Source organism: Pteropus alecto, unplaced genomic scaffold (assembly GCF_000325575.1).
Source record: "Pteropus alecto unplaced genomic scaffold, ASM32557v1 scaffold146, whole genome shotgun sequence".
NCBI classification, from domain to species: domain Eukaryota; kingdom Metazoa; phylum Chordata; class Mammalia; order Chiroptera; family Pteropodidae; genus Pteropus; species Pteropus alecto.
In genome coordinates, this window is record NW_006442107.1 from 16,387,508 (window position 1) to 16,400,255 (window position 12,748).

Below are 12,748 nucleotides of genomic sequence, written 5' to 3' on the forward strand. Positions count from 1 at the left end.
GCCAGGCTGGAGGAGGGTTTAAAGCCAGGTGCGCGGAGTCAGCTCGCCATGTCCAGATCCGGGGACAGGACCTCAACCTTCGACCCCAGCCACAGCGACAACCTGCTGCACGGCCTCAACCTGCTGTGGAGGAAGCAGCTGTTTTGCGACGTGACCCTGACGGCCCAGGGCCAGCAGTTCCACTGCCACAAGGCCGTGCTGGCCTCCTGCTCGCAGTACTTCAGATCCCTCTTCTCCAGCCACCCCCCTCTCGGGGGAGGGGTCGGCGGCCAGGACGGCCTGGGAGCCCCCAAGGACCAGCAGCAGCAGCCGCAGCAGCAGCCGCCACAGCCACAGCAGCCGCCGCCACAGGAGGAGCCCGGGACTCCTTCCTCCTCCCCCGACGACAAGCTGCTGACCAGTCCCCGGGCCATCAACAACCTGGTGCTGCAGGGCTGCTCGTCCATTGGGCTGCGCCTGGTGCTCGAGTACCTCTACACGGCCAACGTGACCCTCTCCCTGGACACGGTGGAGGAGGTGCTGTCGGTCAGCAAGATCTTGCACATCCCCCAGGTCACCAAGCTCTGCGTACAGTTCCTCAACGACCAGATCTCGGTGCAGAACTACAAGCAGGTGTGCAAGATCGCAGCACTGCACGGCCTGGAGGAGACCAAGAAGCTGGCCAACAAGTACCTGGTGGAGGATGTGCTGCTGCTCAACTTTGAGGAGATGCGCGCCCTGCTGGACTCGCTGCCGCCCCCCGTGGAGTCAGAGCTGGCGCTCTTCCAGATGTCCGTGCTGTGGCTGGAGCACGACCGCGAGACCCGCATGCAGTACGCGCCCGACCTCATGAAGCGCCTCCGCTTCGCGCTCATCCCGGCCCCGGAGCTGGTGGAGCGGGTCCAGTCAGTGGATTTCATGCGCACCGACCCGGTCTGCCAGAAGCTGCTGCTGGACGCCATGAACTACCACCTGATGCCCTTCAGGCAGCACTGCAGGCAGAGCCTGGCCAGCAGGTAGGAGATAACAAAGAGGAGAGCTGGGGTGGGGGCGAGCCCATGAGGCCGGAGAGAGGGTGGGGGCAGGGAGGAGCGGGGAGAGGGCTGGGCTGGGCGGGAGGCTCTGGCAGGCTGAAAACAAACGCAAACAAACAATTCAGACTGTGTGGGGAAAGTTGATTTCATAGTCCCTGAAAGGTCAACAGACAACCGGCCTAATAGCATCCTTGAGCACTAGAAAGCCCATGTTCTCAATATCCCCAGAGCGAGAAGTATGAGGCTTGTGGACCGAAAGTGACAGGCAGGTGTGCCCAAGACCAGGGCAGTTAGAAGTGCAGCTCTGGAACCCTCTCTATCCAGTCTTCCCTCCAAATCTCAAAATGAGCTTGTTTAAGGAAGAGGTTTCTGCCATGAGAAGTTCCTACCCCACATCACCTCTTTCCTGCTTTGGGCCAGCAGAAATGCCTAGCCATGCTTAAAGAGGAAAGCTTTCATTCTTTCTGTCAGAAGCTCAAGTTATTTTTGTTTTTCAGTGCTTGGGATATGCTCCCTTTGGTGGTTAGAGCTCCAAATGCCATGTCTATTAAAATGCTACTGGAAATTCTGGCATCACATACCCAGGCAAACTTTTCTATCTTTGAAAAGCCTTTCCTTTTCACTTTTAAAAGAGCAAAGCAAAAGGTTTCAGGGTGTCAGAGTGAAAATGCCTAGTGGCTCCCATCTCAAAAGGGAGTAGCGCAGTTGAAAATTGGAAGGAGGGGAGTCATCTAGTTCCAGTTAGGTCTGCGTTCCTGGTCAGAAGTCACAAAGAAATTGGGGAGTTGTTCTGGCTGTTGTTGATATTTGGAATCCGTCCCTTGTGTGTGTTGCAAATAGGATTTAATGTCAAAGGGGAGAGAGAAACAATGCCTTTTTAAAATGCTGCTGAGTTGGGTTTTTGTTTTTTTTTTAAAGACAAGACTGTAGGAATTGACGATCATGTTTTATTGGCTCCAATTTAAAAACCCTTTTTGATGAGCCTTAGCAGAGGGTTGCTTTCTCTTTTTAGAAAAGAGAAGCATTATCTTCTCAGTTTCTCATGATAAAACACCATGATTCCAGATGCCAGGCAACCCCAGCCTAGTCCAGAATGTTACATTAGAAGGTACATGGTATAAAAACCCATCATGGCATTTTCCCATTCAGAAGGATTTCTAAACGATGGGGTTCACTTTGTGCAGCTTTATGGAACTAAATGTTTATTTTTTTTCCATTGTGATGTTTCTACCAGACCTAGCTAACTAAAGTTTTAAGAAATGGAAGATATTCTCTACAGTTGTTTAGGCAGCACTGGTGTTCAGGTGAAACCCACAGGGGCATAGGAAACCTTGAACTTAGAAGTCTTGTAAGTTGATTTTTTATATATTTGTGAGAGATGAGTTAATAAATTGTGATGTCAAAAGCTAACAGTAAGACAATAGCACAAGCAAGAACTCAAGCCCCTGTGTGCTTGAATAGTGAACACAGGAGTACAATGAGAACAAGAACGTGGAATATATTTTTATTTTGTAAGAGTTTTTGATTTGTCTAAACATCAAGATGGTAAGCTTTGTGTGATGGGTAAATGTCATCACACAATGGGCATTGGTGATTAATATTCTGTTATTTTAACTTTTATAACTTTTAAATGACCTACAAGTATACTTAATTTAGCATATATCATATATTTGCAAGATTCAGACAACACAGTTATAGACCTGAATGTACATTTATTCATATTTTTAAAAATATATACAACCTAGTATCAATTCAAAAACCCAGAAGGATAATAAAATTAAGATTTAACTTGTTCTAAGAGTAATTTGGGAAAATGAGCATTATAAATTTGAGCCAATAAATAATTTCTGAAGCCCTCCAAGCACTTTTATCTAATAAGTGTGTCCTAGGGTTCATTGTTACAAGAGTTGACTTTCAAAATGCAAAATCCATTTCCCACCTTAGTCTGAATTCAGTGCACCAGCTGGGGCCTGCTGGCTCTGTCCTAGTGGATGGCTGAGATACCACGCTGCCTGGCTCCGTGACGACACCTTCCAGCTTCACTGGGCCATATCATTTGAAGGATATGTAGTGGTGTCTGACCACTGAATGCTTACAAGTGTCATGGATGCTGCAAGAATCTGATACTTCTGCGTAGAAAGAGACTGGATTTTCCTTTAAAAGCGGAAGATACAGAAAATAGTTCACGTGAACCTATTGTTGATCTCAAAGTAACATAATTTAGATTTCGTTACATTATTGGTAACTATAGCATATTAATTTTTAGGGGCTAATATTCTAATTTTAATTCACAGAAAGAGTGCAAGAATAATCATCAAGTTCTTTAATGTAGGCAAAAATGCTGTGAGTTGCAATCAATGGCATTATAGTGACCTACTTATTATAATATCAGCATAATATAAAAATGTTCTTTCAGCCTTACATGTAGTTTAACAGAGGGATAAATGAATTAAGCAATTGTTTTTGCTATTGCATCGCTTTTATTGAAGGCCATTGAATGGAAGGGCATTGTATTTATTACTCTTTAGCCACCTGTAGTTCTTAAAGTCTAAATATGAAAGAGTTCCTCAAATCCAAAGGAGTTGGAAAATTAAAAATGACCAGTCTGTTGGAATAGAACAAAATATAAGCAAATAGAATAACTTCAGAGAGAACTTATTTTTTAAGAATCTATGTTATTTATAGAGAGTAGATCTATTAATGTAATAAAACTTAAACATGTTTGTAAATATTAAGTAATTTTAAATTTTTCGTAAGTCTAGAAAGATAAAACAACTCAAGCATAAAGACTTTATCGATACCCAAAGTAATTTTTAATTTTTACTCTGTTGTTTAGTCCTTTTTGAGTATGTCATTTATGCTCAGATTCATATTTTATTTTAGCAAACTAAGCATTAAGAAAAATAAATTTAAAAATAAAAGACTTATTTACATATATTTAAATATATACTTAACTAATTTAAAACAACAGGACTTTAGTAGACAAAACTTAAAATATTTTGAAGTCTTGTTTCTTAGTTATTTTCTTTTTATTTTATTACAGAAGTACAAAACTTCTGGTATAAGTTCTTGAAAATGTTTCTGGAAAAGTCATTATTAAAGGATTATGAAGCATAAAAATTTAGTAAAGTGACATGACATACAATGTTTAGAATTTTAAGAAGTAAACATTGAATATTTAGAATTCTAAACATTGAATGTTTACAATATTAAGAAGTAAATATTAAGAAGATTATTAAATTTATCTTAAGTAACCCTAAAAGTTCCTTTTTTATTTGTATTTTTTTAATTTTAATGTGTAATTTAGTAATTGTCCCAAATAAATCAAATTGGACTAGATTAATTAACTTCTCCTTTACACTTTCATTTCACTTCACACAATATAACAGTTAAATAAATGCTTATTAAAAGTCAAAGAAATTAAGATTATAAAAAAGACTCAGCATTGTACATTACCAATATCTGTCTCAATCCATGATACTATTGTACATGACAAAAATCCACTGAACCTTCTCCAGGAAATCACTTGTAGTAGAAATGCATTAATGAAAATGATTACATTTTTTAAAACATTTAACCACCAACTGTTACAGTCCTGTGTACAGTTTTGTATTACAGTATGGTTTTTAAGATATTATATTTTATAGAAGATAGAACATTACCTTGTAAGGATTTCACTTTCTACAAAACAGTCTATTTAAATATTTCACATAAATTCATGTAAAAATCTTTTTAAACCCCAGGGGTGCTTATTATCTATTTGCTAAAATGACTTGCAATAATTAAAAAGCAGTTAGAATTTCTAATACAGTTTTGATTCCTGGCTTTGGTGTTTAGAAAGTATTTCTTTAAATGTAAGACAGTATTTTCTATTGGTTCACTTTCTAAGAACTGAATAACAACCAAACAAAACAAACTAATCTTGTATTCATGCATTCTCTAAATTGTTACTTCCCTTTATACCAATTTGATACCCTCAGATTAGAAGTTGTTAAGCAGTTAGATTTTGTATCAGAAGTTACTCAGCCATTCACAATACAATTTGTTTATTATCTGAAACAGGACCATTGATTACAAAATTATATCACAGGCTTGGGAGACAAATAGTTATATCCTATAATCAAAAGGCAATTAGAGTAGATATTAGCGCATTGTATGGGCTTAAAGGACTTACTGACAAAAGTGGACATGTTCAAATTTTAATTCATGCTTATATTTTTTCCCTATATTTAGAAATATTTTGAAGTTATTCATTATCTTAGCTAATTTCTAAGTATCCCAATTTTCTTAACATAAAAAGGCAGTAAAAAATGTTACTTTATTTACAACAGCTACTGCATACCAGGTGATGTTCGAAGCATTTTACAAATGTTAATGTATTTAATGCTTATAATAGTCTAAGTGATAGGTACCATTATTAGCCTCATTTTATAGATAGGAAGACAGATGCACAGAGAAGTTAAGCATTTTGCCCATGGTTGCACAGCTGTTAAGCAATGGAGCCTAAGTCTGAGCCGAGACTCTTCAGTCTGTGTTCTCATCCACAGTGTTTTGCTTCTTGTTATGAGCCTCTCATAAGTGTACATGTAAGATATAATCTGGTGATTGTGCTAAAAGTTACATGTACACTTAAGACTTTCTTTTTTGAGAGAAACCTGGGAAGGTTAAATATTAGTATATCTGACTTTAAAAGAAGTTAAGGAGAGGTATTCTTCTATGCCTAGGGTTGGCATTTTTTGTTTGTTGGGTTGGTTGGTTTTTTGTTTTTTGTTTTGTTTTCCATGAAAGGTCAAATGGTAATTATTTTAGACATGATCTCTGTTGAAACTATTCGGTTCTTCCTTGGTAGCACAAAAACAGCCACGGACAACACATAAATGAATGGGCATGGCTGTGTGACAGTAAAACATCATTTGTGGACACTGAAATTTCATATGTTTCACATGTTATGAAATATTATTCTACTTTTGATTTTTTTCAATGAGTTAAGAATGTAAAAACCATCCTGTGAGTGTAATCTGTATAAAAATAGGATTTGTTCTGTGAGTCACACTTTGTTCTGTGAGTCACACTTTGCCAACCCTCTTTCTTGGTATTTAGGAGACATCAATAAACAAAATGGACACAAAATTTTGTCCTTATTCTAGTGGAAAGAATCCCATTGGTCTTCGTCCTTCCACTTGGAAAGAATTCAGGTCTAAATAATTCCTCCATGCCAAATTAGAATTTCAACTTTTCATAATAAGACATAAGAATTAATATAGCAATCCCAGAGAGATAAATAATGATTAAATAAAACAGTGAATGAGTTGCTCAACTACCATAGATTGGTCATCATTCAAAGAGGGTTAAATATCATTTCTATGGTATTTTAATAATCTCCATTTGGAAATCAGGGTAGTCAGGTATATTTAACCTATTGCTTTCTGAGATTGATGTACATATATTCAGCAAACTGATCTAGGCATATAAATAAACATGTGAACAACTATTTTTCTAAATGCCAACCTGTATCTCCAGCTGCTTTAATGAAAGGGAATGTGTTGTCAGCACTCCTAACTTCTGAGTGAATCAGATGGATTGAGTACAGTATGTCTACAGAAGCTCCCAGCCTTCTTCAACGTGTGTAACCTCTGAAAGAGCACTCATGCAGTTGTAGGTTTGGCCTATGTGTTTATCTCCCTCATCAGATAGTGACTACTCTGAATATTTGTAATCAAAACACTTAACTCATTGCCTGACCTCGATCCAAAAATGCGAGTTCGATATGAATTGGTATTGGTCTTAAATACAATTAAGTTCAGCACTTAGGATCTGGCTCAGTTTAGTGTAGCAGAAAGCCAAAATTCCTTCCTACTGGTGTATCTTACTTAGTTATTAGTCCTAAGATTAAGGGGCTAAATAATGAGGTTGCTGAGATTTGTCCCTATGATACTGATTTACTAAAAAACAGAATGAGCCAATATATTTTAAATAAATCAATAAAAATGAGAATTTCCAGCTTAACCATGAAAAAATGATTGTGAAAATAAAACAAACACAAAGCCTTGAAGCTTGGATTTGAACCAAGAGGTTTTCTCCCCCTCTAGGTTTCTGTGCCCTCAAGTACTACAGAAATCTAGGGGGGCAGGGGAATCACCCTTATTTCTGTGAAGACAATAGAAAGCTATTAATGTGAGTAATACTTACAGGTGATAAATACAACAGGTAGCAGCCAGAATTACCAAAATGCCTGTGTTTTTTAATAACACAAAATAAGATTAATTGGATATTTATTCTGTTTATATTTTCTTTCAAGAAAACCATTTTAACAATTGTTGCACCGTAAATGTTTATGCCTTCTGTCATTCATTTAGAATTTCAGAAAATATATTTATTGTCATGTCCTTTCCATTAACTTCCAAGATAATTCATGATGCATGAATTACTGCTGATGATTGCTTTAAAACAAAACAAATAAACACTATTATGATAGGGCAGGAGAGTGAGTTAACTAGGGAAAGGACCCTCAGTTGTAACATAGATGATACAGTAAATATGTCCATTTTACTGTAAACATCAGAAGGGCTTATATATTCACAAATAATATTAATGAAAATAGGGTTAGAACTGTTTGCAATATTAGAAGCAAAAAGGTACTAGAGAAAGCATACCATAGTGAAGAAATGAAAATAGTGGATATTTATGATGTGAAGAAAGAAAATAAATCACAAGGAAGTGAAAAGAGAAGTAAAACAAGCAATAAGGAAAATGCAAGGAAATATGGGAAATCTCAAAAAAATTATTAAGAGATAATCTTAATAATTTTAATGTGAAAAAGAAAAAGAACTAGCAGTAGAGGAGGGTGGACAAGGAAAGTCTAGAGCTTGAGAATAGGCATTCAGTATTTTTTTGGACAAATAGTTACAAATTTAGAAGCTTTTAAATCACAACATACCCAACTTATATAATTTACAGAGTTAAAGACAGAGTTCCATTAAAAAGAAAAAAAGTCAGTCTTTAAAAGAAAAAGTGTTTCTACAAGAAAGAAAGGTCAGTTGTGGTACCTTCACTCCTATAATTTGATTCAGTTCAATAATTATATATTCGTATTCTGAGTTAATCAAGATGTTTCATAAAAAAACCTCTTTGTTCTTGTGCTACATGCACAATTTTCAGAAGTGTCAGGATTCAAAGGAGACAACCTGTTATGCCAACAAGAGATGAAAATATTACTGCATTCTTTGTAAAATCATCTTGATTCTCAGGATAATTGGAGCTTGCAGCAGACCTGAGAAGCAAGGGAACCTTCACAACCTTGGGTAGTTTTTCTAAACCATGCCCATGACCAAGTTCATGGTGGGAACTTGGGGTGACGCATTGCAATTTGCCACTAACAAGAAATTCTTCTGTGGAATACCCCCTTCATTTGTATTGAACATATATAATGCTCTAGGCTCTATGCTAGGTTCTGAGATACAGAGCTGAACAAGACAGACACTTTCTTGACTTCATGTGGTTTATAGTATAAGGAAAAAGAGTAAATAATTATACAAATTAATCATACTGGTAACACGTGTTATAGATTAGAAAAGTGCCATGGGCTGGGATGCCATATAACAGAGTGTATAACCTTGTCTGAGTGGACAATGAAGACTTTCTTTACAAAAGAGGTTTAAGATGAGCCTTGAAAGATCAGATATCCAAGTAATGAGTCTAGGGGAAAGGCAGGGTAAGGTATGCAAATGGGGAAAGCACAAGCTGAGAGACCAGAACTTGCATGAGCTCCTAGATAGGAAAGAGTTTGGTACCTTCCAGGAAATGACAGGTGTGTGTGGCTAGAGATTACACAGAAGTTGTAGGTTCTAGTAAGGATTATGCACTACATGGATGAATTCCATAGTGGAAAAAAATCAACATGTTTTTGACTTGAACGGAGAAAATAAGCAATACTATGGTGGAAACACTGCTGCCTTTGAAATTATAAACCTAAATATGTTTTTTAGCTCCACTTAGCTGAGTCCCACATCAGTAAAAGGGATTAATAATTGTAGTTCTACTTGCAAGCATTTTGGTCAGGATCAGCTGAGATAATGAAAAACTATATAAACTGAAAATGTTCTTTAAAATTAATTTTATTATTAATTTAAAAAACATACTAAGCAAAATGTACCAGAATACATGTTTGCCTATCAAGAAAACTCTTGAACATATCTGTGATTTCACTGATAGCACAGAATTCATCAGAGACTTTTAAGACCAGAAGAATGAAGTTGAAAGGACCCGAAGGTGAACACAAGGACATCAGAAGGAAGTGGGAAAATCAGAATTTCTGACTGTCCTCAGCAATTCATATTTAATTCTTCAAAGGGAAAATGATGGCCTTTTTAGCTATGAAAGTCTTTCACTTCTTCCTTTCATCGAGAAGAGCCCTTCTTCTTTTTAATCTCATAAACTCAAGTTTCTCAGCTTCGTTCTCTGCTGCTTCCAGAGCCTCTCACATATGTCTGGTTCTCTGCATCCAGTGCGGCTGCGAGTGGGTTGGTAAATTCCACCTGTGCAGGGACTCTGAACTTCCTCAGCTCAGCTGGGCCACCGTATGGAGACTGGCTCACTGGAGGCTGCAGAGAAGTGAACTGAAGAATTACAGTCAGTTTCACTTCCCTGCCTTATGTGCCTTCAGGTGCCTCTGAAGACAGGCAAGGCCAGTGAAATGGAGAGGAGGAGGAAGAGAGAAAACACCAACATTAGAGAGAAAGAGTCCTTGAAAATGTGGAGGCATTGCTGAAAAATGTGGGTAGATGGATGGATGTGTGTGTGTGCATGTGTGCGTGTGTGTGTGCATGTGTGTGTATCCACAGTTAATGTGTATGTCGTTGAGTGCCAGCTTTAAATTTTCTGTACAGTGACTTCTGAGATGTGTTTTTGTCAGCTAGAGGTCTATGTTGTATGTGGAGGTGGGGCAGGATATTCAACAATATCCTATAGGCTGGCACTTAGTGAGGAATTATTGGCTTGGAAGAGTCAATTTTTCATCAAAAAGAAAATAGTCATATTTGTAAATCTTACTTAGAACAAAGCAGCAATGTCTGGCCCTGATTTTTAGCATCCCTCACAACTAAAAACACCAGAACATCCTGGGCAAATGGAAAGGATTAGAATAGGGAATGTAAAATCTGTGAGTCAAAGAGGGAAACTTTGAAGGAAAAACTTTAATGCTTTAAAGATACATACTAGTACCTCATATTTATTAACAGGGGTTCATTGATACAGTGAGGGATTCCAGCCAATATTGGTGTATTATAGAGACAAAAGTATGTGCCTCATAGCACAGACCAATTTGGTGGATTGGTTACTATGACAACTGTACCGCTACTGTCAGTGGCAATCCTTGTAATCTCCCTGTCTTAAGGTTTTCACAAGTGCTCACTCCAAAATGACATTAGTTGGTAGAGACTACAAAGTAAAGATAGGCTATATAGAGATAGAAATAGATATAGATATGTGAATGAGAGAGAGAGAGAATATGGCATAATTGAAGGTACAAATAAAAAGTTTATGTTATAATGCAAATATCTTAAACAGTTCTATTGCACAGTAATTAAGACCTAAAATTCAGACAGATGTGAGTCAGATACCACCTTGACCATGTACAAGCTGGCTCTCCCTGGGTAATTTAATTAACCTTTTTTTTTCAGATTGTTTATCTATAAAATGTACACAATGCCCATCTCATTAGGGCAATTCTGAATGTTGGAAGAATAATGTACAATAATTAACATAGAGCCTGGCTGTGAATTCTTAATCAATAGATTTTACTTTTATAAGAATAGTTCTATTTATACCCTTTTTGCCATTTTGTTCACTTGTTAGGATTCCTAATTCCACACAATATGTTCATTCTAAAGCTAGATTCTCATAGCTTGAGTGTCAGGTGCTGCTCTGATAGTGATGATGTTTCTGCTGACAGTGTCTATTTTATGCACCTTTGAGTGAACTATAGAGCTTAGACCAGTCACGGAGTCTGTTCATGTCAGCAAGTGGAAAAGTTAGAAAAACTGTGGTGGATTTACATTAGACAGCTTTAATGAGATATAATTTACATTCCATTCAATTAACCCATTTAAAATGTATAATTCAGTGGTTTTTAGTATATTCACAGAGTTATGCAGCCATCTTCACAATTAATTTTAGGCCATTTTTATCACCACCCCCCCCACCCCCAGCAAAAAATCCCCATACCTGTTAGCAAGCAGCCTCCATCTGCTCCCTAACCTCCACAGCCTAGGCAAACCACTCATCTGCTTTCTGTCTTCATAGATCCATAGATTTGCTTGTTCTGGACATTTCATATAAATGGAACCATATAATATATGGTATTTTTGATAGGCTTCTTTCATGTAGCATAATCTTTTCAAAGTTCATTCACATTGTAGCATGTAGTACTTCATTCCTTTTTATGGCTAAATAGCATTCAATTGTATGGATATACCACATTTTATTTATTCATCAGTTAATGGACATTTGGGTTGTTTCCACTTTTTGATATTATGAATAATGCTACTACGGACACTCACGTACAAGTTTTTGTGTGGACATAATTTTAATTTCTTTTGGGTGTGTACTTAGGAGTAGAATTGCTGGGACATGTGATATTCCATTAACATTGAACAGATGTTTAACCTTTTGAGGAACTGTCGGATTATTTTCCAAAGCAGCTGCACCATTTTGTATTCTCACCAGCAGTGTATAATTTCTCCATATTCTTTCTTACACTTACTGTCAGTCTGTTTGACTATAGCCATCCTTATGTGTATGAAGTACTATCTCATTGTGGTTTGCATTTCACTAATAACTAATGATGTTGAGCATCTTTTTGTGAGTTTATTGGCCACTTGTGTTTTTTTAAATATATATTCAAATCCTTTGGCCATTTTTTAGTTTTTTTGTTGTTATTGTTCCCTCTTTCTTATTGATTTGTGAGAGTCTTTCCAGCCTTTTTAGAAGGGCTTCTTGTGGTTTCTAGGTCACAGCTTCCTTAAGAATTGGGGGTTCTGTTTGACAAAATGAAAATAAAATCCATACAGATGTACAATATAAAATTCTCTAGATACTTTTATATGGCACATGTCTATTATTAAAAATCTTGTTTACGGCCATGCCACCCTGCACAAGCCCAATCCCGTCTGATCTCAGAAGCTAAGCAGAGTGGGGCCTGGTTAGTACTTGGATGGGAGACCACCTAGGAAGACCAGGTGCTACAGGCATAAAAAATATTTTTAAAATAAGGGATTTTAAGCTGACAAGGTCCTTGTAACCTGTGAGTCAACCAAGGGTTGCCTCACCGAAAAAAATAAATAAATAAATCTTGGTATTTGGTGTGGCAAAGGAAAACATCTGTGTTGAGTCTGGTGTTTGTTTTCTTCTTTGTGTGATTATCTAGGCTTTATGTTGACTTAGGCATTATATTTCTTAAGCGATAGTCTGGACTTGGTTTAGCAAATCGTCTACTCAAGGGAAAAAAACTCATTATTCAAGTTATTTACTTAAACATTCTTAAAGGCACATAAAGGATTTTTAATCAAACTATGTTTATGCAACAATTGTTTTAGGGATACAAGGTGAAATTCTTTGACTGCCAAGACAGTGATAACTCGTAAGAACCATAGCAGCAGCAGAAGAATATGTCAAAAGAAAACAAACCTGAAAAATGGACATTCTCAGTTGAAAGGGAATACAAAGCATTTCTTATGGGG

At 37.3% G+C, this 12,748-nt stretch overlaps 1 protein-coding gene and 1 pseudogene across 3 annotated transcripts in view; both read left to right on the plus strand.

Annotated features, from left to right (window-relative positions):
- KLHL14 (kelch like family member 14) overlaps window positions 1-12,748 on the plus strand; it is a 113,919-nt gene that overhangs the window by 23,592 nt on the left and 77,579 nt on the right. For all 3 annotated transcript variants that reach the window (XM_015595772.2, XM_006919996.3, XM_025038654.1), the window contains exon 2: window positions 6-995. In XM_015595772.2, coding sequence (XP_015451258.1) covers window positions 49-995 — 947 coding nt within the window. In that variant the 5' untranslated portion in view covers window positions 6-48. The remainder of the gene's footprint in view (window positions 1-5; window positions 996-12,748) is intronic.
- LOC112469372 lies at window positions 12,141-12,259 on the plus strand (annotated as a pseudogene).